We start from the raw sequence: 26,801 nt of genomic DNA on the forward strand, positions 1-26,801 counted from the left end.
TCATTAAGGCTGCGTTCTGCAATCAAGCAAGGAGACTGATTCTACAGCAAACCTTACCTTCCTCCGTTGGCCAAGACTGGATGGCCAATGCTGTGGCCATAACTAGAAGCTGTCCGGGGTTATGGATGTAGGTCGGTTGGTAGAGTGCTAGTCTAACAGGCATGAAGGCCTGGGTTCAGTCCCTACAATTATATAAACCAACTGTGACGGCTCATGCCTGTAATCCCATATCTGAGATGTGAGAGCAGGAAGTTCAAGGTCATCCTCCCATACACAGTCAGTTCAAAGCCAAACTGGGAAATAGGAAACGCTAGCTAAAAATTAAAGATGTCTTGTTAGTCCCATTGCAGGGGAGTAATCTGGGGCGCTGGATGATGGAATAGCTATAATCTCAAACTGTGGGTCCTGTGGAAGAAAGAGAGAACTCTATGGAAGTTCTCATGCCTGCTGTTGAGTGCTTTGTCTCCCAGAGGGACTAGGAAATGCAACCTTACTTTGCCTGCTTTTTCTAGCTGATCTAGAGATAAAAAGTCCTAGCCTAGCTTTGGAGACAAAAGGGAAAAGTCTGCCCAGATTTTCACCCAAGTAAAGCATGCTCATCCCTTTAAGAAGTCACTGCTGTGTAGAAATGTATCTCTGTCCACACTAGCAATCTGGGTACATGTAACTGGTGCAACCAGAGCCAAGAGTCCCTGCATCCTTTCAGGAGTACAAGATTTGAAGCCCAGTACTCAGTAGGGAGGCAAGAGGATTGTGAGGTGGAGGCCAGCCTAGGCTACACAATAAACTCCAGAACATCAAAACCTAGTCTCAAAAAACAAACGAGCAGGGCTGGGGTGGTAGCTCAGTGTGTAAAGTGATTGGTGTGCTAGCATTCGGACCTGAATTTGGAACTCCAGAACCCATGTGCCTTAGGGTTACTGTTGCTGTGATGAAACACATGACCAAGAGCAAGTTGGGGAGAAAAGGGTTTAATTGGCTTAAATATCCTGAGTCACAGTCCATTGTGGGAGGCCAAGACAGGAGCTCAAACCAGGGATGGGGTTGGGGGTGTTTGACATGGGACACCTGGAGGCATGAGCTAATGCACAAGCAATGGAGGAGTGTTGTTTACTGGCTTGCTCCTTATGGCTTGTTCAGCCTGCTTTCTTACAGAATCCGGGACCACCAGTCCAGAGGTCTCACCACCCATGATGGTCTGGGCTCTCCACAATCAATTACTAATTAAGAAAAGGCCTTCCTTGGCTGTCTAGAACTAGCTCTGTGGACCAGGCTGGTGTGTGTCACTACCACCCAGTTGGAAAAGTGTCTCTTAAAGAATGGATGTTCAGCAAATGCTAGGTGTATGATCTGTTAAAATTATGTATTCATTATGTATACAATGTTCTGCTTACATGTAAACCTTCATGCCAGAAGAGGGCACTAGACTTCATCACAGATGGTTGAGAGCCACCATGTGGGTGCTGGAAATTGAACTCAGAACCTCTGGAAGGGCAGTTAGTGGCTCTTAATCTCTGAGCCATCTCTCCAGCCCCTATATTACTACTGTTTTTTTAAGAGAGACCTTCTTTGTGTAGCCCCAGCTGCCCTAGAACTCACTCTACAGGCCTGTCAATGGCTGGATCTTATGGAGGCATTTTCTCATTCGGGTTCCCATCTCTCAGATGACTCTAGCTTGTGTCAAATTGACATCAAACTAGCCAATACACCATGTAAAAGCCAGATGTGGCAACACACATCTGTAACTCCAGTGCTGGGAGATAGAGACAGGTGGATCCTAGGGGCTCACTGGCCAGCAGTCATGGCCAAAACTGTGAACTCTAGGTTCAGTAAGAAACTTTATCTCAAAAAGTTAAGACTAGAGGAAGAAATCTTGATATCAGCCTCTGGCCTCCATACTTACCTATCCTCAGGGCAAGTCCCCCGCCCCACATACACCACAGTACACACATACCATGCGCACATACAAACATGTATAAGTAAAGCAATAATCAAAAAATGAACTACAGAATTCAACAGCCAAAAGCAGGTATAGATAGGGTCACTGCCAGCAGTTGACCAGTTGACATAGTTGAAAACCAGAGCCCCTAAAGACCTTAGTGTTGAGAATAGCAAAGGTGGCAGTACTTAAAAGAACAGGAAGAGCCGGGCGGTGGTGGTGCACACCTTTAATCCCAGCACTCGGGAGGCAGAGGCAGGAGGATCTCTGTGAGTTCGAGGCCAGCCTGGTCTACAAAGTGAGTTCCAGGAAAGGCGCAAAACTACACAGAGAAACCCTGTCTCGAAAAACCGAAGGAAAAAAAAAAAAAAAGAACAGGAAAAACCACAGAACCCCAAAAGCTCCTCTCCATTTTGATGTGGACAAAAGATTGGTTTGCAGTCTTAAGACAACAGACTCCAGCAGCCCTCGACTCCCTCCCAAGTGGATAGACTAGTGCCTGGGCAGGCTCACACATGGGTCGGAGGACTTCCTATGCAGAGGCCCTTGCCTGTTCTGTGCGTCCCTTTCTTAAGGGGAGGGAATTATGGCTGGTTCTCTTGGAGCCGAGGGCTTCTATAGTGGTGTATGCAGGAGTACCTGAGTGTTGTGGCCAGGGGTCGGAGGTCTTTGGAAGAGCCCAAGATGAAAGGCCTCATTGACCCTTAGCAGGGAGTGACACCTGACCTCAGTCTGGAAAACCCAGATTCAGCTGCCTAGGGCTGTAGCAAGGTTGGTAGTATGCTGCATAACTGATTTAATTCACTCACTGGTTAATCTCTGCATACATTCTCTGGGACACAGTTTGTTAAATGTTCTTTGCATAGAAAATTTCAGGCTAAGCCGGGCGGTGGTGGTACACGCCTTTAATCCCAGCACTTGGGAGGCAGAGCCAGGCGGATCTCTGTGAGTTCGAGGCCATCCTGGTCTCCAAAGCGAGTTTCAGGAAAGGCGCAAAGCTACACAGAGAAACCCTGTCTCGAAAAAAAAAACCAAAAAAAAAAAAAAAAAAAAAAGAAAAGAAAATTTCAGGCTGGATAGGTAGTGATCCTTCAGAAGACTGTCAGCAAGTCTGTTCTGTTTCAGGAAGGGTTATGGTCTTCATCTGTGCTCCATAGTGCCTGAAATGCCTGTACGCTGCTCAGTCAGCTAACCCATTCCAGGAATAAATTCTGTTCTTGAACTTGAGCTGAACACAGGGTCTGCATAATTCTAGCATTTGTATGGACTTGTTTTTAAATTTTTCCTCCTCCAGAAAGTATGCTGCTGTCTCTTCTCAAGCAAAGCATGTTCTTTGCTTTTACACCACTGACATCAGCCTCTGTGTCAGGGATCAGCAGCTTTGCTGAGAGAGAGGCCTCAACCCCTGGGTCTGAGAGACTCGAGGCTCCTCTTGTCCCCAAGAAGAGATTCCTGGTAGTGGTGGGGCGTCCTAGGGCCAGTGCTGCTTCTTTGGCACTTGGCCAGCTAGGCAGCCCCTCTCACACACTGGATTCCCCAGAACTCACCAGAGGCCATAACATGATCCCCTGGGGAGTTCCAAGAGCACCTGCTGTGGCTGTTCTTAGGCTTGGACTCAGACCCAGACTCCAGTGTCCAGCAGGCTCAGAACTCTAGAAGGCACAGGCTCAGGCTTGGCTCTGTGCTCAGCTGTTTACCCCTGAATCATGTCCGCTCCAGTTCTGCCCGCTAATTGCCCATGTAGTGAAAGGCCTGGGATCAGGTGGTCTTAGAGCCCATCCTCATCATAGAGAAAGCCTTCACCCTAAGTCTCCTCTGCTGTACTGGTCTCAGCCTCCACAAGGTCATAGGACTGGTAGAAGAAGCCCTTTGGCTTCTACTTCAGCCAACTTTATCAGATGGATCTGGAGCAGGCAGGTTTTTTTTTTTTTTTTTTTTTTTTTTTTTTTTTTGGAGACAGGATTTCTCTGTGTTATTTTGGCATCTGTCCTGGATCTCACTCTGTAGCCCAGGCTGGCCTCGAACTCACAGAGATCCGCCTGCCTCTGCCTCCCGGGTGCTGGGATTAAAGGTGTGTGCCGCCGCCGCCGCCACCCGGCTATCAGGTAGGTTCTTGAGCATAATATCAGGAACCATGGGAAAGAGGAGGCTCAGGCAAAGCTTTAGGACCCAGCTACATCTCAGCTTCCCTAACAGTGTTCTTTGTCATTAACTGCAAAATCTGGAAGGGTAAGCAGCAGGGATTGGAGTGGCCAGGCTGGCTGAGCACCCTCGCACCTCTCCTCTGACCTAGCTTGAGATGTGCCTTCCAAGCACACACTAGTTGGCTTCATTTGGGCTTTCTGAATTCTGCCATGGAAATGCCCGGCTGGCTGGTGGAAAGAACACCTCAGAGCTGCTCTCAGCCCATTCCTATTCTCAGAAACCACACCATGAATTAATAGCTCCCACGGAAAGTTTCTTTTTGAAAATTTTATGGCCCCTTGGCCTGCACCTGGCTTCTACAGAAGCCGATGACTCTGGCTTATATGAGCAGCCCACGACAGACAGCTCTGGTGCAGCCATGCCGGGAGGGAAGCCTGCGCATCTATCTCCCCGTGTCTTTACCCCATCATCCAGGAGAGCAGGTGCCTTTTGTAGGGCCAGCCAGCCTCATGAGAAATCTTCGAAGGCTTTTGAGTCTCTCCTCCCCACCCCCTCCCTCCTCCCTCCCCTCCCCCAACCTTCCCCTCTTCTCCCCTTCCTTCCCTTTCTTTTCTTTTTGGTTCTTAGAACTAAACTCAGGGCCTGCAGCCCAGCTCTTTCAGGGCCTTTGAGGCCCGGGGTCACAGTAGTGGTAGTGCTCGTGATAACAGAAACAAGGCAGGCTCTGTACTAAGTGCTGAAAATCTTGCCATCTCCAACTAGCTCAGAAGTTCTCAACCTATGGGTAGCGAACCCTTTGGGGGTCGAATGACCCTTCCACAAGAGTCGCCTAAGACCATCAGAAAACAGATATTTACATTACAATTCATAACAGTAGCAAAATTACAGTTATGAAGTAGCAACAAAAATAATTTTATGGTTGGGGGTCACCACAGCATGAGGAACTGTATTAAAGGGTCGCAGCATTAGGAAGGTTGAGAACCACTAAACCAACCCAAGGAATTCTCATCCACATCTAAAACAAAAGGAAACTAAGGCTCAGAGCATCCCTCGGTCAACTTGTCTAATACTCATCAGGACCCCTGACTCCACACACCTGCACTCAGAGCTTGTGAGTGCAGCTTCTGTCTGCTCAGATTGCTGTCTCCAAGGGATGCCTTGAGGCACACAGACCTCTAGGGCCTTGACTCAGGAGGATGGCTCTACTCTCTGCCAGGGCAGCACAGGAGTTAGTGCACATCTGAGAAAAATGTAGCTTTAGAAACATCATGTACCTGGTGGACACAGATAAAACAAAGCCTCTTTAGTGCTAAGTGACAGAAACACTCAAAGGCGACTGGAGCAAAGAAAAGAGATTTTTTGGCTCACAAACTAGGAAGTCTACAGGCTGTGTGGCTTCAGACAGACAGATCAGAGCTCAAATAGATTATGAAGACTTGGCCTATTCTCCATTCTAGCCCTAAGGTCTGTTTCTCCCTGAGCTGGATTCATTCTCAAGGAAGGCTCTAGAAGCTGCGGGCTCTCGTTGTGGTCTTCTAGCTCAGAAAAAATGTAGACTTCTTTCCTAAGTGGTCTGATAGGAGTTCCAGGGAACACTTAGAATGGTCCCAGCGGTGTCAGGGGACTATGGTGCTGCTCACTGTGGCTGGCTGTTATATCACCTTGGAGTGGAGCAGGGCAGTGTCGGCCACTGCCAGAGAACTGAAGTCAAGCAGGAGGATGTAAGTGGAGCTGGGGTGCTTTGGATTGAGAAATATGAATAGGCATTTGCCTGTGTCTGTGTGTGTGTGTGGGGGGGGGGGGTGCACATCACTGCTACAGACTATGTATCTATGGTAGAGCATCACTGCTACAGACTATGTATCTATGGTAGACCCTAAACCCCAATTCTGTCTGGTATATGGCTCTTTCAACCCCTCCCCCAACTCAGAAAAGCATCTGTCTCTCGTCAGTCTTTCTGTCCTCCTAGCGATGAACTGACTCCAAGTTTCAGCAGCTCAGAGCACACGTTGCCATGCCAACTCCTCCGCAGCAGCATCTAGGCAGAATGGGCTGGCCTGATCTCACAGCCGCTGGTGAATGCAGACACATTCAGGTAATTGGATTGGAGCAGTCCACAGGCCTTTCCTGTGGAAACCTGGAGCTTGGTCCAACTCCTGTTTAGAATCAAAGACTTGGAGGACATTTTGCTCCAAGACTCCAAGCTAACAGAGGGAAAGAGAGAGTTCAGCAGGCCTGACGATCAGAAGACAGGGCAGTAAAGGAGGGACGAGCCCCAGACAATGCCACATGGAGCAATTACCAGCCCTCTAAGTTCAGAGAGCTGTCAGAGATGCATGGGCTTCAACACGGGCGTCAGGACTTGCTTTGCTCAGCAAAACTGATGGCGTTCTTACCTTCCCACTGCAGGAGAAATTCAGATTCCAAGTCAACATCCACACAGGTCCCTGGGGGCTACTGTGAAGGTGTGTTCTCCGAATCAGCATACCAACCAGGTCATCTCTCGGGTCTGGCAATCCTAGTCATTGGATGCTCAATAGGAACAGTCCTACTTCCCACTGTCTGCCCTGACAGAACCATTCCTAAGGAGTGCCCTCACTGGTGAGGGAAGATCAGCCACCCTGGGCCCACATGCACATATCTAGGGTGAGACCTTGGTTTAACTCAGACTTCTGAGCAGCCATAGTCCCCTTCCCATGCTGTGGTCACACAGATTACTGATTAGGAGTCAGGTGCCTTCAGGTTAACTTGTATGAATGGCCACACGGAAGCTGCTTGCTATTGATGCCCTGCGCTGCCCATGAATGCCTGGGACTATATTCTTAAGGTCCTGCAGAGGAGTTGTCCACCTTTCCCTCTTCCATATGGACTAAGGGTTCTCTGGGCTCCCAAACATCCCTGGGGCAAGCTCCTCTTCCACCTGCACCCGTCTGTGACCCACGGCGCTCTCTGTCCCCTCTTCATGTACAGCCCAGCCCAGTCCTCACTGCAGAGGGGAGGGGCAAGTTAGTGAAGGCTTTGGCTTTGGCCCAAAGTGTGAGTGGCATCTGTGAGGATCCAGAAGGCCCTCTGGTTCAGCCAGGATCCTGGAAGTCCTGTGGGTGAGCTCAAGTCAGCCCCTTAACATTCAGAAACTAAAGCTGGGGAGTGGCTTCCGGAAATGGAGAGGAGGAAGTAAAGGTGACCAGGCCTGGCTCCCTCTAGTCCTCATAGAAACACTCGAGGTAGGCACTGCTACCCCATGCCATGACCAGTGCTAGGATGTCACTTGGGCTAGCCTGCCTCCCAGGCTGAGTGCAAGACCACGAAGCTCAGGTGAGAAGGAAAGCCTGGTCTCAGTATCTAGGACTGAGAGGTTGGCTCCCAGGAGTCCTGCCTTGGGGCACCTTATAGCCCCCAGTCACAACTCCACAGCTCACAGTGCTGGAATCCCTGAGGACTGAGGACCTGAGAGTATCCAGGACTCCAAGTCAGCTATGTAGACCATAGTATCATTGTGGTATGATGTGGCTTCTAGTAACCCTGGAAACTGTACATTAGGATTTGCAAAGGGGACCAACCCAAGGGCGACTGTTGGTCTTAACATAAGAAACCTTGAATGATCCACTCAATCTAAGAGGTGAGGTAGCCGGGCGGTGGTGGCGCACGCCTTTAATCCCAGCACTCGGGAGGCAGAGCCAGGCGGATCTCTGTGAGTTCCAGGCCAGCCTGGGCTACAAAGCGAGTTCCAGGAAAGGCGCAAAACTACGCAGAGAAACCCTGTCTCGAACCCCCCCCCAAAAAAAAGAGGTGAGGAAAGAAGCTCAGCATGCATGGCCTTAGAGGGACCTGCCAACCCTTTAAGGGTGTCCATGAAAGGCCTTGCTTGCAAAGCTATCAGATCAAGGACATGGAAAAGAGAAGAAGGAATATTAGGGAGAATGGGGTCCCATGTCCAAAGCCAGACACATGTCTGACCCCATTTAACAGTGCAGACAAGAGAAAGGGAGATAAGCAGGTGCCACTGAGCACCTGTCTGTGGTGAGCAAACCCGAGAAGCCACACCCTTCCATGGCCTCTCCTCGGAGCACTGGAAAACTCTGGGAAGTTACCAGCCTCTCATGTTTAACTGCAGCGCTCCTCTTTCATGAAGAAAGTGTAGATCAGACTAATTAATGTGTGCTGTTTGTTTACCCTCCTTTCATTTCCCTGAGACAAAATAATTATCCAGAGCTTTAGAAACAGCCTCGTCCGTGGCAGTCCCTCCTGTGTCTTCTGCAGCAGCAGCTTCCACGTGTAGACAAGGGAGCCTGCGCAGGGCAGAGCAGAGCAGGTGGCAGCACACAGGAGGGTCCTCCTCCTATCCATGGCACCGCTGGAGAGGAGACCTGGGGTAGCTGTGAAGGATTTGGAGTGGCACCATGGAGGGCCAAGGGACTCAAAGCTGCCTCATCTTAGAGGGTCATTGTGGTAGCACAGCTCCCACTAGCCCCTGGAGCTGCCACCCCAGATCCTCCCGTCCATCAGCCCTACAGTGGAGACCAAAAACATGCCCATGCCTGCCCAGGGCAGGCAGAAAGAAAGGTCACTGCAAACTAGAGACTTTGCCAGAAGGGTTTGCCACAAGAGTGGGGGCATCTGAAGATGGATTCTCTCTCCTCATCCCTTAAAGCCCCATCCCAGCCAATAGCTGATTCCAATCTGATAAGCCAATGTCGGGGTTGAGCCACATGGGATGACAGAATGGGTCATTTTTCTCAGGAAGCCTTTGATGAAGGAAAGCCTGACTCACAGGGGTGCTGTAGACACCGCAGTGGCTTTTGGAGGTACAAACAAACCTCCTCCCTGATACTTTCTCCAATGTCATCCATGTAGCCCACATTACTGTCCACAGATCAAACCTGACCCTTACTGCAGAAAGACTGACTTCATAAGAGCTTCCCCACCTGAGTGGGCACTCAACCCAGCAGTCTGTTTATTCTTACATTTGTTACTTCCCTCCCCAAGCAGGGTGGCCAAGAGCCAGGGCTTGGCCTCAGACACTCTTCATGGAGCTTATGCTGGAGGGAATCCTAGAAACAGCCCCAGCTCCAGGCCTAGTGATAGCCTGGTGTAGGGAGGGGCTGTGGTCACAGAATACCTTGACAGGGTCAAGGAAGATTCCCCTGAAGGAGAGAAGTCTCAACTGAGCCCTGAAAGGTACAGAAGGGAGAGGGGATGGCTGGAGTCAAGAGGGGAGCGGTTGCAGGAAACAGCCACAAGCAGGTGCAGAGGGGTCCGGCAGAAGCTGCAGCTGGAAAGGAGGCTGTGGCTGGAGCCAGGAGGAGAGGGGGAAAGGAGCACAGAGACAAGAGCACAGAGGGCCCAGACAGAGATTATGAGCCTGGACTTTGTCTCCCAAAACAGTGGGGTCAGTAGAGGGAGAGAGGAAGGGAGAGAAGGAATAAAGAAGAGAGAGATGTTAAGTGGATCCTTCCGAGTACTGCACAGACGTGAGAGGGGGCACTAGTGACCTTAGACAACGGGGATAAGAAGGAAAAGAGGAAGGGAGACTTGGAAGTGGGTCTGCTTAAAACTCTCGGTTGACATTCAAGTGGCCCAAGGAATATGGCTGGGGCATCCCCTAGGGTCTTGGTGTTGAATTCAGGGACCACTGGTGTCTGGGATGCCTCAGAAGACCTCACCGCATTGCCCATTGCTCCTGCAGGGTCTGCCTCTGGCCCCAGTAGATCTGGCAGAGATGGGTTGGTATGGGCAGCTCCGTATCCTGTATTTCCCCCTCTAGCCAGGAGGGGTTCTGCCGGCTCCTCCTTGAGAGCCATAAATTGGCTGAGCACATCCAGCCAAGTGTGATAAGGAGTGAGCCATGGCTCTGGCTCCAAGCTGGAGTCCTCCCTCTGGTGAGTGGTTGGGATAGTAAACAAGAAGCACGGTGCTCTGGCATCGCCCAAGCCAGTCAGCAGGTGTGGGAGGTTGCTGGACGTCCTCAGACCAGGCTGTGGCATTCATTGAGAAGTCCTCACTTGGCTGCGCTTGTGTAGACACACTTGATGCTCCAAACTGTGACCTTTCAGTGTTAGCTTCAAAGTGACTTCCCTTGAGGAAAGTAAAAATCTTCGTGCTTCTTGTTCATCAGAACTAGACACAGCCACCAGCTTAAGCTCCTTTGGACGTGAATCCCTGGTCCTCCTTCATCAGCCTTGGGGATGGTGTCTGCAGGACTCTTGGGCCTCTGACAACTGTGTGGAAAACCCCACCTCCCCGACGGCTGGAGGAGATGGCTGTCTCCTTTCTGGTACTAGCATCATGATCCGCCTCTGCTGATTTATCCTGTCTCTAAGGCACCTACCTGCCTTTCGCCTTGAGACTCCCTGGGACTCTTGTGTGGACCCTTCTCTCGTGAAGCCCCTCATTTTCTGGGGAGGTAGACATATCCCCAAGTGCAAGTAACACAAACTGCAAAGACCAGGCTGCTGTTCTGGGGGACAAGCACCCCAGTGGAAGTTCCTAAGCTACCCAGGCAAGGAGGTGAAGAGTCCTCCCTAGAAAGCCGATGTCTAGTCTGAGCTGTGGAGAGGGCGAGGGAGCAGGACGTAGCGCTATGGGAGCTCCTCAGGGTGAGGTCCTGGCACCACTGTCAGAGCGAGCAGGGGCCGAGCATAGTGGGGTGGGTGGACAGGCTGCAGAGCCTGTAGACTGGCTGAGGAAACGTCCCTCCAGCCAAAGCTGACCAATTGTGACACTGTTCTCAGTCCATACTGAGCTGTTTCATCGGGGACAGAAGGACAGATGGGACAGGAGGACTGAGGGAGGGTAGTATGAATGGTATCTAGGTCTCTAGTTTGGGTGACTGTCGTCTCAGGAGGGAGGAGGGAATGTGGGGCCAGGATGAATGATGGCAGCCTGGGTTCAGACCAACGAGGTGTCACAGGCAGAAGGGGTGTAGATCGGTGAGAGGAACCAACATTAAACTTAGCTGCCTGGCCTAGTAATCAAAATACAGGTGATACATCCAGGACTTTCCCCTCAGGACGAGAGCGGTGTGGGTCCCTGGAGGCTGGGTAAACACGAGACTCTTGTCTTTATTGACTGGGTAATCAGGACAGTCAATGCACCTGCCTGGGTGTGGTCACGCCTGCTCTGAAAACTACTGTGACTCAGTACATTGTAGGCCGGGGACCCAGGACGGATGGATGTAGGTAGTTGTTGGCTTTGCCTGAAGTTGCACCTTGGAGGACAAGCTGGAGAACTAATAAAGCTTTGGCCCGGACCCACAGAGCCCCAGGAAGCTTCTCTAAGTGTCCAGGGGACTGTCAGGGCAACTGGGTAAACTATTCATTCTAGAAGCTGGTGAAACTATCTGTCTGGGTCCCCCCTGCACACACACACTGGCTAGAGTTCTACCGTGGGGTAGAACATAGAGCTTAGTCTGTCGCTCAGGAAGCTGGACCATGGTTAGAGCAGGGCTGCATGTGAATGAGGCTTCCCTGCTCTTCTGCCCAGCTAGCCACACTGCCCTCTGCCCTGTAACCTTTGGCCCCTTTTGTCTTTCCTGGCCTGGTTGGCACTAGATAAAAGGTGAGCATGTTTGCAGCTCCTCTAACCTAGGCCACTGCCTAACCAAATGGCTTCACCTGATTCCAACCAGCGTCAGTCCAGGCACACTCGAATCCTAACACACCTCTTTGTACCAACGAAGCTATGCCCTTCTGTAAACATGAGCCAGTTTTTAAGCAATTAAGTTACAGAATCAAGACATTCTGTTAGGGACAACCATATACAAAGCTGTTTATTCCACAAAAACAAAACTACATAGGCAAATGGAATGTGCTGGGGCATTCTTCTGGCCCCCAAACACTCCATGTAAAACTGATTCCCTTGTTTTCAGAACAGTCCAATTTAGTAACGGCCTCTCTCACTGTTTCTACAGGTTCTCAACAAGCTTTGGTGTCCCAGCATGGCCCCTTGAGGTGAACCATGAATGCCTGCAGAACACTTAGCACTAACTATCCAGAGTCGCATCTTTCCAGGAGGTGACCCATCCTCCACCTGTCCCCAGCTTGCCCACCCCTGCCTGGAAAAGTGCTGCAGCTGCCACGGACACCATGTAGTAGGGCCGGCTGGCCCAGTGAGCTGCGATGGTTTTGTACACGACCCCCTTTCCTAACAGCTGTCTGTCTGCCCTCCACGCTGTGTCCTGGGCCCTCATCTTCCCATGTTACTGGCTAGTGGACCGGCTGGTGGCCTCCTTCATCCCCACCACCTATGAGAAGCGTCAGAGGGCAGATGACCCTTGCTGCCTGCAGCTGTTCTGCACTGTGCTCTTCACGCCAGTCTACCTGGCTCTGCTCGTGGCTGCATTGCCTTTTGCCTTCCTTGGGTTCATCTTCTGGTCTCCACTGCAGTCTGCCCGCCGGCCCTACTGCTACTCCCGGTTAGAGGACAAGAGCCCAGCTGGAGGGGCAGCCCTGCTCAGTGAATGGAAGGGCACGGGGGCTGGCAAAAGCTTTTGTTTTGCCACAGCCAATGTCTGCCTCCTTCCTGACTCACTCGCGAGGCTCAACAATGTTTTCAACACCCAAGCGCGGGCCAAAGAGATTGGGCAGAGAATCCGCAATGGGGCCGCCAGGCCTCAGATCAAAATCTACATTGATTCTCCCACCAACACCTCCATCAGTGCAGCCAGCTTCAGCAGCCTGGTGTCTCCACAGGGCAGTGATGGAGCCAGAGCTGTCCCTGGTAGCATTAAGAGGACGGCCTCTGTGGAATACAAGGGGGATGGTGGGCGTCACCCCAGTGATGAGGCTGCCAATGGCCCAGCCTCTGGGGACCCGGCTGATGGCAGCCTTGAGGACAGCTGCATTGTGCGCATTGGAGGTGATGAAGGAGGCCGTCCCCCGGAAGCTGATGACCCTGCTACTGGGAGCCAAATTAGGAATGGGGCTGGTGGGACCCCAAAGGGCCAGACGCCCAACCACAATCAGCGAGATGGGGATTCTGGGAGCCTGGGCAGCCCCTCAGCCTCCAGGGAGTCCCTGGTGAAGGCACGGGCTGGGCAAGATGGCAGTGGCAGCGGAGAGCCGGGAGTCAACAGCAAGCTCTTGTATAAGACATCAGTGGTGAAGAAGGCAGCAGCCCGCAGGAGGCGACACCCTGATGAAGCCTTTGACCACGAGGTCTCGGCCTTCTTCCCGGCCAATCTGGACTTCCTGTGCCTGCAGGAGGTGTTTGACAAGCGTGCAGCTGCTAAGTTGAAAGAGCAGCTACATGGCTACTTTGAGTACATCCTGTATGACGTCGGGGTCTATGGCTGCCATGGCTGCTGCAATTTCAAGTGTCTCAACAGCGGTCTCTTCTTTGCCAGCCGCTACCCTGTCATGGACGTGGCCTATCACTGTTACCCTAACGGGTGCAGCTTCGATGCCCTGGCCTCTAAGGGAGCTCTGTTTCTCAAGGTAGGCATCCTCAGCTGAGGGCTACAAACCAATTGTCCCCAAACCACATGACAAAATGGGCCATAGCCCCTACCAACCCATATTCCCTGGGAATCCTCACCCCCTTGATGGGGTGAATTGGGAGCCAGACAAAGCTTTTCATGGAACCGAACTCAGGACCCCCAGCTCAAGCACAGGAAACACATGGGCTCACACTGAGTGATATGGCCAGTTTCTCAGATCTGAGTCACATTTACTCATCTGTAAAGTGGGGTGAGGGTGACCCAGTAGGTTGTGATCCAGAGCCTCTTGTACTGCATGTGGTGACCATGGTGGTACTGATTGCTGTGATAAGGGACAGAAGAGGAAACAAGGCCCATCTCCATTCACACGTGGCAGAGACCAGAGTAGAACCCAAGTGCAGGCCAGCATATGGGCTCTCAGGTCCCCAGGCTAAAGACCACACTCAGCCACCGAGGCCTCTAGCTTCGTTGGCCAGCACAGGCCCCCTTCCTGTTGCCAGCAGCTGCCACGCCAGGCTCTCTGCCCACCAGCCCTTGGCTTCATTTCCATAGTCACTAATTAAAGTGAATCATGATTATTTCTGCTAATTTGGATGCAGTTGGAGGAGGTTTTAGACCATAGTTATTTGGTCATTACACATGATCTTCGACGGAGCCTGAGATACTCAGTGTCAAGTTTTTGTTCTCTATCTAAAAGCCACTGCTAGTGAATCCAGTTTTCTGAAGCATCATTTGGCCATCTGATGCTGATGGGGCTTTCTGTCCCCAGGGGCAGCAGCTGTTTTGCCTGTGGTTCTCCCCTTAAAAGTGAGATTTGACTGAAAGGCTGCTTTAGTGGAGGACCCTGACTATGGCTCAGGGCAGGTTTCTCTCACTTCTCCGTTCCAGTCTTAACTGAGTCCAACCTGTGCAGGAAAATACTGAGCCGGTGCCTACTGGAGGTAAGGGCACATTGACTCCATCTGAGCCGGTTAAGGACAAGGCAGGCACTCATAGGCCCCACCCTGGGGTGCTCCTGGCCCCTTGCATGGCTCTGCCAGAGTTAGGGTCCCCAGCTTTCCTGTCTCTGACACGCAGCTCCAGCCTTCCTATTCTGACATGTTGCTCATTTGTGTTGCATTCGTGAGTATATTTCTGTCTTGGTAGCCAGAGTGGCCTTCTGGGAAGGAAGGAGATATGTCATCAGTGGAAAGGTGTATCCTCTCACCCTTGGCCTGATACAGACGGCTGTAAGCCTAGAGATGTCTACCTCCCCCTGCCAGACCACTGCTGTGCAAAGAACCCACATGACCCTGACCTTCCTCCATCTGATCCCCTGAAACAGTTTTAAGGGCGGCAACTGCCTTCTTGGGACAGCCTCTCCTCTGTGGCTCTATCATTCATGTTTTTTGTCTCCCTTTATATCGTGGCAAATATGTTGACTCATGCCATTCCAAAACTTTTCTTGAGCTGGCCAGTATTTTTCATATCAAACTTCATTTGCAACATTTCTTAAACACCCTGATAGGTCTGACAGTACCAGCTTGTCTCAGTTTTTTTTTTTTTTTTGTTTTGTTTTGTTTTGGTTTTCCAGACAAGAGTTTCTCTTCATAGCCCTGGCTATTCTGGAACTCATGATATAGACCAGGCTGACCTGGAACTCACAGAGATCTGCCTGCTTCTGCCTCCCGAGTGCTGGGATTAAAGGTGTGTCACCCGGCAATCTCATTTTCTTATACCTGAAGGTTGGGATAAGCCATGTAGCCAGCTCTCTCTGCTTCTCAGGGTTCCCCCTGTCAACTCTGTCCCCCCCAGGGCCTAGTATCCTACAGCCTCCATTTCTGCTCTTGTTGGTAACCCTCATCCTTGTTCCAGCCCAGATCTCTCCCCAGAGCTTATCCCTGAATCTGGCTGACTCCTGCCTGGGTACATCTGATTTACTTCTGAGCAAGCTCAGCATCTGCCCTGCCAGCCATACTCAGGTTCTCCCATCCTGAAGCCAGATCAGCCACCTTGGTTGTGCCTGCTCAGTTTATCCCAGGTTTTTCATTTTCAAAATGCCCTTGGTTCCAACTTCACCATCTTGGTGAACCTCCTCTCCACATTTGCCCACGGTAGATGTGGCTGTCTGACTTCTTCCAGGGAGGCCGCCTCCTCACTAGATCTGATTCCCTTTACTGCCCTTGCTAGACCACCCTGAGGGTCCTCCTTAACCCATGCTCTGCCAGTCTCAGTTTTGCTAAGCACAAGCCAGTTCTCCCTTTGCGGGCTCCTTGACTCTGTGCTCAGGTATTTTTTTGGACTGCTTGTCCGGTCAGATGCTGCCTTTGAGAGCAGAGCTGTGCCCTGCTGGATTAGGGTATGACGGTTCTCCTGCCACAGAAGTGGGCGAGGTCCATCTGGAGAGCAGCTGTGGACATGGGAGGACAAGGCCAGCAGTCCCTCTCTTTGCCACCTCCCTCACTGGGTCCTGCTCTTCTAGTTTATTCCATGGATTCCTGAAGAAATGGGCCTCTCCATGAAGAAAGGGGCTAGATTCCCTTTGGCCTCAGCACAGTAGAGCTAATCTCTGAGCACCTTTTTTACTGATACTCTGTGCCAGCAGGACTAAAGGGCTCAGCCTCTCAGTATGATTGTTTGTTTTTATAAGAGAAACACACACAACTCTGCAGGTCCTGAAGACACACGGTAGGAATCACTAAGTCCCAGCAAATAATAAAGTGGATACTGTCAAGATCACACACGTGTTAAGGAGGAGGCAACTGTGGACTTGCTGTGGTGTCCTCCCTCTTCTTGGCAGCAGGGCCAGCAGGGATGCCTTTGTCTTTGTCTAGAACTCAGCACAGGGCAAGTGATAGTAAGGGAGAGTCTGACAAATGGGTGGCTGTTAACATCTTGACAAAGACACCAACAGCCTAGAAAGGGGCAAAAAACACCATGTGGAGGCCAACAGGACTAACAGGTAGGTACCCATCTATAAAATGGCACACACTGAGCATGTGAGGACGCACTAAGCTGAAGTAAGATTACAGTGGGAGAAGCCTGTTGCCTGAGGAACACAGGGTCAGCCATGTCATGTGCCCTCTGAGCACTGCATTCTTTGAAAATGTGCTTTTATAACAAGATGCATTAGTGGTCCATGGTTTTACAGGGCTAATTCCCAGAACAGGGGTGCTAGATGGCTGCACCTTGGGTCTGAACTTAATGTGTGAGTCTAGAAACAGCCCAGTCTGGGCCATGGAGCCTATTACCAAATAGCCAGACATTCACCCATAGGCACTGAGGAGGACAGGCAGGCATGCTGAGGGGAGGATGGAGTTGCAAAAGTCCAGGGGACAGGACTGAGAAGACCCACTCAATTTCAGCAGCAAAGAGAAAGAACACTGAGAGGTAACTGTTGTGTCCTTTGCCACAAGGTGGAACAAGAAGCTTGGCTTCCTTCTGTGGCCCACCTCTCTGGGAGTGCCTGGTCTGGGGTTCAGCAACGCAGGAAACCAGCTGGATTGGATTAATGATTATCTGGGGAGGGCAGTTAGTGCTCACATAGGAAGATGTGCTATTGATAGGGACCTCTGAGGACAGGGGCCCATAATCGTCCCTAAAGACTTTTTCGAGTGGCCTCCAGCAGTTGGACAGTGATAAGTGGGCCTGGGAGAGGCCTTGGGTGGGGGAGGGGAGGGGATGTGTGGTCTGTCTCACCTCCAGAGCCACAGCACAAACAAGGGCTCATTCTTGTGCTGAGTTATCTTTGATAAGTTAAGATAAATTAAGATGCCCATTTTTATAAAGCCAGCATTAGAGATGACCTGCCTGAGTCAACTGCTTGTTGAGCCAGGCCCACCCAGTAACTGTGCCCTAGTAAAGAAGGGTCAGGTGTGGGGAAAGTGGAGGCATAAAGTTGTGGCCAGGGGCCCAGAACCAGGGACACAGGCCAGAACTCTGGTCTAAGACTGAGGGACTGCAGGAGACCTTGTCCTATAAAAACTCATGAAGCACTGGGCGGTAGTGGCACACATCTTTAATCCCTGCACTCGGGAGGCAAGGCAGGTGAATCTCTGAGTTCAAGGCCAGCCTGGTCTACAGAGAAGTTCCAGGACAGCCAAGGGCTACACAGAGAAAACCTGTCTTGAAAAACAAACCAACAAAAACTCATGAAGCAATGGGCCATGCAGCCAGATGGGGCAAAGACAGACTAGCAGGAGGCTGGCAGTGTCCAAGGTCCCTCCAGTGGGTTCTAGTTGTGATTTCAAATTGGAGGGTCAATAGGAGGTCAGGTGGAGAGTGTAGCCAAACGAGAAAGGAAAGAGTCACTAAATGAGAATGGACAAGACTAAAAGGGGGATAAAGAATATGGCTCCATAGTTAAGAGCATCTACTGCTTTATCATGAGGACCAGAGATAGGTCCCAGCATCCTCATTAAGCAGCTCCAATTCTGGCTTTTGTGGATTCTCTCTCCTCTCTCTCTCTCTCACACACACACACTCACACACACTCACACACTCTCTCACAGATGATGATGATGATGATGATGATAAACAAATATTTAAAAGACTGAATGTTAGGCTGGGCATGGTGGTACCTAACTGTGATCCCAGCACTTGAAAACGAGAGGCAGGAGGATTGCTGTAAGTTTGAGGTCATCCTGATTTATGTAACAATTCCCGGGCCGGTCAGGGCTACATACCAAGATTCTGTCTCAAAACAACCTGAAGTCATGTAGGTGAGTAGGAGATGCCAGGGACTGGGGAGGAACTTGCCTGTGACTTGTTTCTCCTCCATAAAGCCTTGCATAGACTATGGCCAACAATGTAACATTGTAGGCTGATGTTTTCTTTACATATCTGCTTCTAGAACGAGCCACACACTTCTAGACAGGGAATGCCCTATCTCTTCGTGGGCCCGAGTCTAGTCAGGAGCCTGGCACAGAGCAGGATGGTGAGAGCTTGAGCAGAGGGCTCTAGATGTTGCCAGGGTCCCTTTGCACCTGGAGCAGCAATGGTTGGCTGGTAGCAACACTGACACTCTGCTGGTTTCCCCCAGGTGCAGGTGGGAAGCACACCTCAGGACCAAAGAATTGTTGGGTACATCGCCTGCACACACCTGCACGCCCCACCAGGTAGGCTACAGCCTGGGGTTTTCTGGGGATTGGTTCAATATCTGGGCCTTGGCTGGGGTCCAGGTCAAGCTTCATAGTCTGGTCTCTTGTCCTGTCTGCAGAGGACAGTGCCATCCGGTGTGAGCAGCTGGACCTGCTTCAGGACTGGCTGGCTGATTTCCGAAAATCTACCTCCTCGTCCAGCACAGCCAACCCAGAGGAGCTGGTGGTGTTTGACGTCATCTGTGGAGATCTGAACTTCGATAACTGTTCTTCTGGTGAGGCCACACTCCTCCCCTCAGGTGTGAAGCTCCAGGCACAGTCATAGACTATAGCTGGGTAGTTTGAAGAACTGCCAGTTCCTCATGAATGTGTGTAGGAAATTTAGCAAGACTGATGTGTCTGCCCCACACTTAAGTCCTAGCATGGACCAACCCGTACAGTGCCAAAACAAGTACAGAGGCCTCTAGCTGGAGAAAAAGAGACCCTAAAAATGAACCCAGGACAAGGGAGAAACTTCCAGTAACACTGGCTTAAATTGGGCCAGGAAGATGGCTCCATGGTGGCTCAGGGGTTAAGAGCACTGGCTGCTCTTGCAGAGGATCCATATTCCATGCCTACCACCCACATGGTAGTCCACAACTGTCTGTAATTCCAGTTTCAGGGATCCAATGACCTCTTTTGGCCTCTGAGGGCACAGTGGTGCACAAATGTACATGCAGACAAAACAATCATACACATGAAATAAAATATCAAAACATTTAAAAAAACAGGCTCAGCAGGTAAAGGCACTAGCCTGATGACCTGCATTTCATCCCCAGGAGAGACAACTTCCAAAAGTTGTCTTGTGACCCCCCTGTCTCTGCTGTGGCATAAGTAGCCACCCCACCCACTCCCACACTCAAAAATATTTTATTATTTATTTTTATTTTATATGCATTGGTATTTTGCCTACAAGTATGTCGGTGTGAGGGTGTCAGGTCCCCAGAACTGAAGTTACAGACAGCTATGAGCTGCCATGTGGGTGCTGAGAATTGAACCCCGGTCCTTAGAAGAGCAGCCAGTGCTCTTAACCACTGCCTTCTCTCCAGCCCCTCATAAATATTTTAAATACAAAAAACTACTGGCTTAAACTATTGGACTGTGCTCGGTTTGGTGGCCCATGTCTGCAGTTTCAGCACTCAGGAGGCAGACAGGCCTGCTGCAAGTGTGAGACCAGCTTGGTTTACACAGTGACTTCTAGGCCAGCCAGGGATACATGAGTCTTTGTCTCAAGACACAGGCAAACAAACCTTTTAGATAGAAGACTAAAAGCCAATCATCTGTGAAGTTTTAAACAGATTTGAATATGCACTTATGAAGACCTCCTTTGGGGTAGGAGTAGTTTTGAGCCTTTCTTGGCCTGGGAGCTTCAAGGTTCTAACACTCCTGCAGGAGCCACAGCTCCCGCAGCAGACTATAGGTAGGGTGGAACCTGGAGCCTTGAGTTCAGGCCTCACCCTCAGAACAGGAAATCTCAAGGTCTTACCTAGAGTCCACAATGGTACCCTCACCTGATGGCAGACGGTAAAAGCTGTTTTAATTTCATGGCCAGGAAGGCATTTCTGATAAGAATAGCAGTTCCAGCATGGCAAGGAGAATGCAGTGCCCAGCATAGAACACACAGTCACCAACACAGAATGATTTTCCTCTACAACTGTGTGGGATAGCAAGGCTGTCAAATTCAACACACCAGCTTCTGCCCAGCACAGTCTTTCTGTTCTGGTCATGACACTCTTGGCACAACACATACAGGAAGAGGCTTTTGGAGAAGATCCCACCAGGAAGCCCTAACCCAGCACTCTTCCTCCAGCTCAGGGGTCAAACAAAGACTTTACTGGTCCAGTGAGTAGGCAGGAGCCATGTGGTAGCCACTCCTCCCCAAGGGCCAAGTAGCCAGATCTGTGACGAGAGCAGATCTCAGCTGCAGCATCATCGGTCCTCACCCCCAGTTTGCCATGGAATCTGGAAAGGCTTAGAGGACAGAGATCAGTGTGTTGGGGCACATCCTGAGGGCATAGAGAACCAGTGACATTTGACCACAGTACCAACCATAGGACCATCGAAAGAACCATAAACCCAGAGTGCTTACCAAAGAGACAGGAACATAGTGGCACATGGTAGGAGTAACTGGCATGAACCAGGCCAGGTGATTGCCACACAGCACTCCTCTCTTCATTCCTCCCACACAGATGACAAACTGGAGCAGCAGCACTCACTGTTTACTCGCTACAAGGACCCCTGCCGCCTGGGGCCTGGAGAGGAGAAGCCGTGGGCCATTGGTAAGCAGGGCCTGGGCTCACCAGGGACTTCCCAAGAGGCCAACAGAACCTGATTCCTGACGAAGGGGACATGCCCTAGGCAGCTGTCTGGAGGCTCCCCAAGTCCTGGTGTTTCCCTAATCTTTCCATGGGGGCCACCCTTCAGGCTGGCTGGACCCTACTTCAGTCACCACTCTCCTCTTCTGCCCCCAGGAACCCTGCTGGACACAAACGGTCTCTATGATGAGGATGTGTGTACCCCTGACAATCTTCAAAAGTGAGTGCCCAGACCATACGACTGCAGGATGACAGGGACCCCTGGGCCTAACAAGCTCCCAGGCCTTCAGGAGGCATCGAGCCCTTACTAGGTTGTAGAGATGGGGACTGGGCAGGTTCCAGCAGGGCCAACTCACTGGAGCCACTAAGGACTTTTGTGTTATCAGGAAGCTCTTACACAGGAGAGGACAGCTGGATGGAGGCTGTCACCATCTTCATAGTCTAGACATTTCAGAGGCTCATGGAGTCTGGAAGGGACAAATGCTAAGCCAGCAGTCAGGATCTAGACTCACTTTGAAAAAGGCTCTTGTTAAGTATAGTTTACACAGGAAAAGAAGCCAGAATTTCCAGGATCAGGTCACGGGTCAAGACCTAGAGAGCTGCTGGGTAAGGGGTCTGTGGAAGAGGAGGGAGCCCATGGCCTCTATCCACCAATTAGAAGGTGAAGAACACAGGCTGACTGTCTTCAAAGGCAGCTCTACCCCAGCCCAGCTTCATCCTTGAACCTAGCGAGGCTTCCATAAAGGACACAGTGGAAAGGCCAACAGCAGAATGGATTTATAATTCACAGCCCGAGACTGCAGAGCCACTGCCCTGGCTCCTTGCAGCTAATTTGAGCCAATTAATTAGATTATAGACTAAATTTGAAACATCATCCTATGCAGAGAAAATTATCTTTTCATGAGATGATGATTAAAAAATGACTACCAGTAACTCTCAGATCACTGATGCTAGAATTAATTATCAAAGCAACAGACAGTAATGGATTACATCTCTGAGCCGTTAGCAATGCTCTGAATGTCATTAGTGTATTTATCTTAAGGCTGATAAAAACCTGTAGAAAACCGTGTTTGCCATCCTGGTCTCTCCAGACACTAAATCTCTCCAGTGCTAACCATCTGGAGGCCTGGGCAGTGTCTCTCATGCCAGCTCCTGGCCTGAGTCTGCTCTCAGTAACTGGGGGAAGGTGGCCTACAGGGTTCCTCAGCTCTCCCAGGGTTACTTGGGCTCTCGGGGAAGGCTAACAGGAATTATGTTAGGCATTTAGGGCCCCCATGAGTCTCCTGGGATGACTCTGAGAAATGGGACAACAGCCCATTCCCCCAAGTCAGGGGCCACATCGACCACTCATTTTACAAAGGAAACAGCACTCAGATGATAGCACAAGCTGGATCACATCACTGCTTAAAGACAGAGACAAAATAACAGACCTCCAATGTAGTCCTCTCTTGGTTCTCTTAGCCCTGCCAATCTTCAATAGCCTTGCCAGGCTCAAACATGGAAGAAGAGATCAGAAGAGGTACAGTCCCAACGTGGCCACAGCCAGGAATGCCATGACCAGTATCAGAGTATAGAAAGGGAAATGGGAACTGGTTGGCCCAAGGTGGAGTCAGCCTGTGACAGATGGAAGAAGGGCTCTGCTCACTAGGAACTCTTCCTTCTAGCTAGGCCCTTTGTGGAGCCACAAGACAGGCAGATCTTTTTTTTTTCTTTCTTTCTTTTTTTTTTTTTTTTTTTTTTGGTTTTTTCGAGACAGGGTTTCTCTGTGTAGCTTTGCGCCTGTCCTGGAACTCACTTGGTAGCCCAGGCTGGCCTCGAACTCACAGAGATCCGCCTGGCTCTGCCTCCCGAGTGCTGGGATTAAAGGCGTGCGCCACCACCGCCCGGCCGACAGGCAGATCTTAAACCCAGGTTTGGTCTCCGTTTCCCTCTTATGTTGTGGAGAGTATGGCTCCACAGGCCAGGGCTGGCGTAAGACTTTGCCTTGTTTCCTTTCTGCCTAACAGGGTTTTGGAGAGTGAGGAAGGCCGCAGGGAGTATCTGGCCTTCCCTACCAGCAAGAGCCCAGGGGCTGGGCAGAAGGGGCGGAAGGATCTGCTGAAGGGCAATGGCCGACGCATCGACTATATGTTGCACGCTGAGGAGGGGCTATGCCCTGACTGGAAGGCTGTGAGTCTGAGGCTGGGCCTTATAACCCCGTATAGTACTTTGAACCCAAACCCTAGTCCCCGCTCCCTTAAAATGAGAGCCATCATTTTTACAACCTGAAACCCTCCACATACCCTAGCCGAGTTGGCCCCCCATCTGGAACCTTCACCCCAGATTGTCATTTTCTGCCCCCAAAACTCCCCTTTACAGAACACCCTCTCTCTGGATCTAATCAGAACATTCTGTTTTCCACTCCTTTCCCCCAACCTAGGAGGTGGAAGAATTCAGTTTTATCACCCAGCTATCTGGCCTGACCGACCACCTCCCTGTGGCCATGCGGCTGATGGTATCTGCAGGGGAAGAGGAGGCATAGACCAACCATGCCACTGGCATCTCAAGAAGTGGGCCTCTGCCAGCCCTTCAAGCCACAGCCCATGTCTGGGCTGTGTCCCCTCCATTGAGCACCCAGTGCTGGGGATAGGAGGGCAGGGGACAGGGAAGAGCCTGTCAGTCCCCTGGGAGCCTGGAAGCCAGGCTGCTCTGTGCCTCTGGGCCATCTCTAAGAACAGAGGACTCAGGCCAGTCTGGGAGCCTCTGGCTGCCTAACCAGTGCCATTCTTTCCAATCACGATTTTCTACAGATCTACACAGCACAACATAGTTTGTAACCCGAGGGTTAGTATGAGGACCGGGTTTATGTACTCTTTGTATTTCTTCTCCAGCTTTGTCCAGGGTTCATTACTTTTGTCTGCTGCCAATGTTGTCTCGCATGCTTGCACCCTCGCATGCACGCTGCCCGCATGCCATGTGCCACACTGTAGCACCCAGACCCCTTGCTCGGGCCTCACCCAAGGCCAAACTCCAAACACAATCAGAAACAGCCAAAGAAGCACTTTCTGGGCACAGCTGCCAGCTCTCCACCTCCAGCTTGATGGGGATGTGAAGGCTGTCATTACCTGCCAGCCCAGGGCTCTTCCCAGGGTCTTGCATTCAAGGGCGATTACATTTTAAAAAGAAAACAGAAAATGTTAAATACAAACTCACCCTTCACTTAGGGTCTGTAAGTCACTGGGTAGAACTGTGCTCTTCCCCAGCCCACACAGCAGGGTCCAGCTGGCTCTGGCCACCCCAGCAGCTCCTATAGGAGTCTGATGCCAGCCTTGGGGCCGTAACAGGAAATCCAAGAAGAGGGCATCACTTTTTTTACACAAAGGGGACTCAGAACATAAAGGGGGGGGTTGATTTTGAAAATGAAAGGTTTGTAGCTTCTTTTATCCAAGCCAATATGTCCTCTTCTTCTACCAGCCCCTTGGGTTCAACCTTTTCCTGAGGACTTCCCTCATCCATGTGTGGCTGAGCTCAGGAACCACTTGCCTGCCCCCAAGTTGGGCTGCAGCTCTGGACTCCCAGGCCCACTCTCCCTCAATAGCTACTTCAGCCAATGCCATGTCTAGGAGGGTACCCTGGATAAAGTGCCAGGAAACCAAGGTGTAGAGAATGGCTTCTTCACCAGTTAAGCTCAGGTGGCTAGCCACCAGCTACTGCTTGTCTAGGGCAGGGGTGATTCCAGACTGCATCCAGAAGCCATTCTTGCCACTGTGTGACAAGAGCCAGCCCCAAGCTCAGCACAGAAAGGCTGCTGGAGGCCCACTGTTCTCCACTTGCTGTTTAGGGGCCCAAGACAGCACTGACTGCCCACCTACCTTCAGGGAGCAGAGGCTGATCCCTGACTACAAAGGGAAGATGTCTGTATTAGGGTGCTGAGCTCCAATTTGAGGGACTGTTTCTGACAACCCCACTGGTCTCTTCAAAGTGCCCTATCTTGTATCCAGCCCAACTCAAGGCCAATTCTGCCTGGTAAGGATGGAGGAAGCATCAGGCCCCTGCTGTTGGGACCTCCAACTGCTGGTGCTCTGAAGCTGTGCCTTGTCACCCATTAAGTAGCAAAAGGGATCAAGAAGAGGGGCACATGTCCAAGATGCCAGGCCCTGCATGGGGGGGTGATCCTTCAGAGCACAGGCAGCTTGGCATTAGGGCGTGTATAGCTGGTAACACTGGTCTGTCTGAACCTTTTGGCCTGGAGAGCCCTGGCCCCATGCCCCAGTGTCCAGAGCTAGGGCAGCCTTGGTGGCTTCTCTGCTGTGGCCTCTCCTGGCAGGGCCTGGCCTCCCAACAATCTGGGAAGGCCTCATGGAATGAAAGGTCCCACTCCTGGGAAGAACCAGGATTTTGTTCATGCAGGGTACCACTGGGCAAGCCCAATCCCTATACCAATAGCACTGTGGACATGGAGAGTAGATGACGTCAAGGCCAGGTCCCTAAACCTGGGTTAGGGTAACATGTTTGGAGTCAGAGCCACATGCTTCTCTCCTTCCCAACTCCAGGGCGGCCTTAGGCAAGTTGTACCGCCCTGTGCCTCTGTCATCTTCTGTTATTACAAGGTCACCTCTACATAGGCAGGTCTGGAGTCCAGAGGAGGGATAGCCTGCCTTCCAGCTCCCCACACATCCCTCAGCACTGAGGCCATGACTATCTGCCCAAATTTCATTGTGGTTTGCTTATGGACTCAAGACATGTACTGCCAGGTCTTTCTAATTAAAAAAGAAGAGACATTGCCAGGATTCCAGAGTCTATGACAACTAAGGCCTAGACGGGGGTAATCACAGGGACCACTGGAATCCCAACCGCAGCTCTGCCTGCCCGGGACCCCTCAAGGGAAGCGCTAGGTAAGTGCATTAGCTTAGGAAGGACCATTCATTCATCTTTATTTGTCCAAAACCACCTGGAGTTTTAAGTATGAATATTAACCTTGATGCTTTTTAACTATTGTATTAACTTGCTCAGATTTAGAAATACTGTTTTAAAAGAAAAAGAAGAAACTTTTTTAATTTCTGTATTGTATCCTCATGGGACATTAGGGGTTTTATATGGTAAGATACCTAAGGTTTTGGTAAAACATTATCAAATATATATCCAGACGATTCTTCCCTAGAAGAAAAACAATCTTTACGGCTGATTTAAAAAAAAAAATGTTAAAAAAGAGGTGGATTTTTCCTTTATGGTGCTGAAAGGAAGGATGGAAAATGAAGAGAAAATAAAACTGTGAGGCTCCAGGCTGGTGTTCTGGTTCTGTACTTATTTGCATGACAAACTGGGGAGGGCCCATGGATTTCCAGAGTTGATCCCAGCCTAGGGGCTTTGGGGAACGACTATGGGGACACAGCCCATGTCTGCCCCAAAATGCTAGGGATTTGGCCAAGGTTCTACTACTGGGCCCCTCTCAGATCCTTCAGACCCGAGAGGTCATTAGCAAGAGTGTGGGTGAGAAGTGAGAGGTGGACAAGGCTGTGGCCAACTGGGGAATCTCTGCACTTCCTGTTTCAACAAGGATAGGCCACCAAAGCAAGGGCCTTCAGACAGATACAGGAGACGGCTATTCCTAGTTTTCTTTGTAGTGGCTTTCCACAGGGAACTGCTTGAAGATGGCCTCTTCCCTGGCTTGTGAGCAGCACCCTGACGTCCAGGTCTCATGGCTTATCAGGCCACCTGCTGGTGTGCACTGAGGCCAGATACCCAAATGTTTATGAATGTGACTTGGTAAAGTTACTTAGCAGGGAGCCTGGTCCTCTCAACCCAGTCTTCCTTACCAGGGTTATGAAGCCTCAAGGACCTCCCTAGAAGGCCGCTCTCTAAGCAGAGAC

At 50.9% G+C, this 26,801-nt stretch overlaps 1 protein-coding gene across 3 annotated transcripts in view; it reads left to right on the top strand.

The window, feature by feature from the left end:
- Smpd3 (sphingomyelin phosphodiesterase 3) overlaps positions 1 to 26,213 on the top strand; it is an 85,360-nt gene extending 59,147 nt beyond the window's left edge. For 2 of the 3 annotated variants that reach the window (XM_052727672.1, XM_052727671.1), the window contains 7 exons: positions 11,994 to 13,518; positions 18,541 to 18,616; positions 18,718 to 18,873; positions 20,827 to 20,916; positions 21,109 to 21,172; positions 22,959 to 23,121; positions 23,372 to 26,213. In XM_052727672.1, the coding sequence (XP_052583632.1) occupies positions 12,202 to 13,518; positions 18,541 to 18,616; positions 18,718 to 18,873; positions 20,827 to 20,916; positions 21,109 to 21,172; positions 22,959 to 23,121; positions 23,372 to 23,473 (1,968 nt within the window). In that variant the 5' untranslated portion in view covers positions 11,994 to 12,201 and the 3' untranslated portion in view covers positions 23,474 to 26,213. Of the gene's footprint in view, positions 1 to 6,051; positions 6,180 to 11,993; positions 13,519 to 18,540; positions 18,617 to 18,717; positions 18,874 to 20,826; positions 20,917 to 21,108; positions 21,173 to 22,958; positions 23,122 to 23,371 lie in introns of those variants that run through there. The other variant, XM_052727674.1, reaches the window with a different exon arrangement.
- The last annotated feature ends 588 nt before the right edge of the window (positions 26,214 to 26,801 follow it).

The sequence above is a fragment of the Peromyscus californicus genome, unplaced genomic scaffold (assembly GCF_007827085.1).
Source record: "Peromyscus californicus insignis strain IS unplaced genomic scaffold, ASM782708v3 Scaffold_8__1_contigs__length_139910024, whole genome shotgun sequence".
NCBI classification, from domain to species: Eukaryota; Metazoa; Chordata; class Mammalia; order Rodentia; family Cricetidae; genus Peromyscus; species Peromyscus californicus.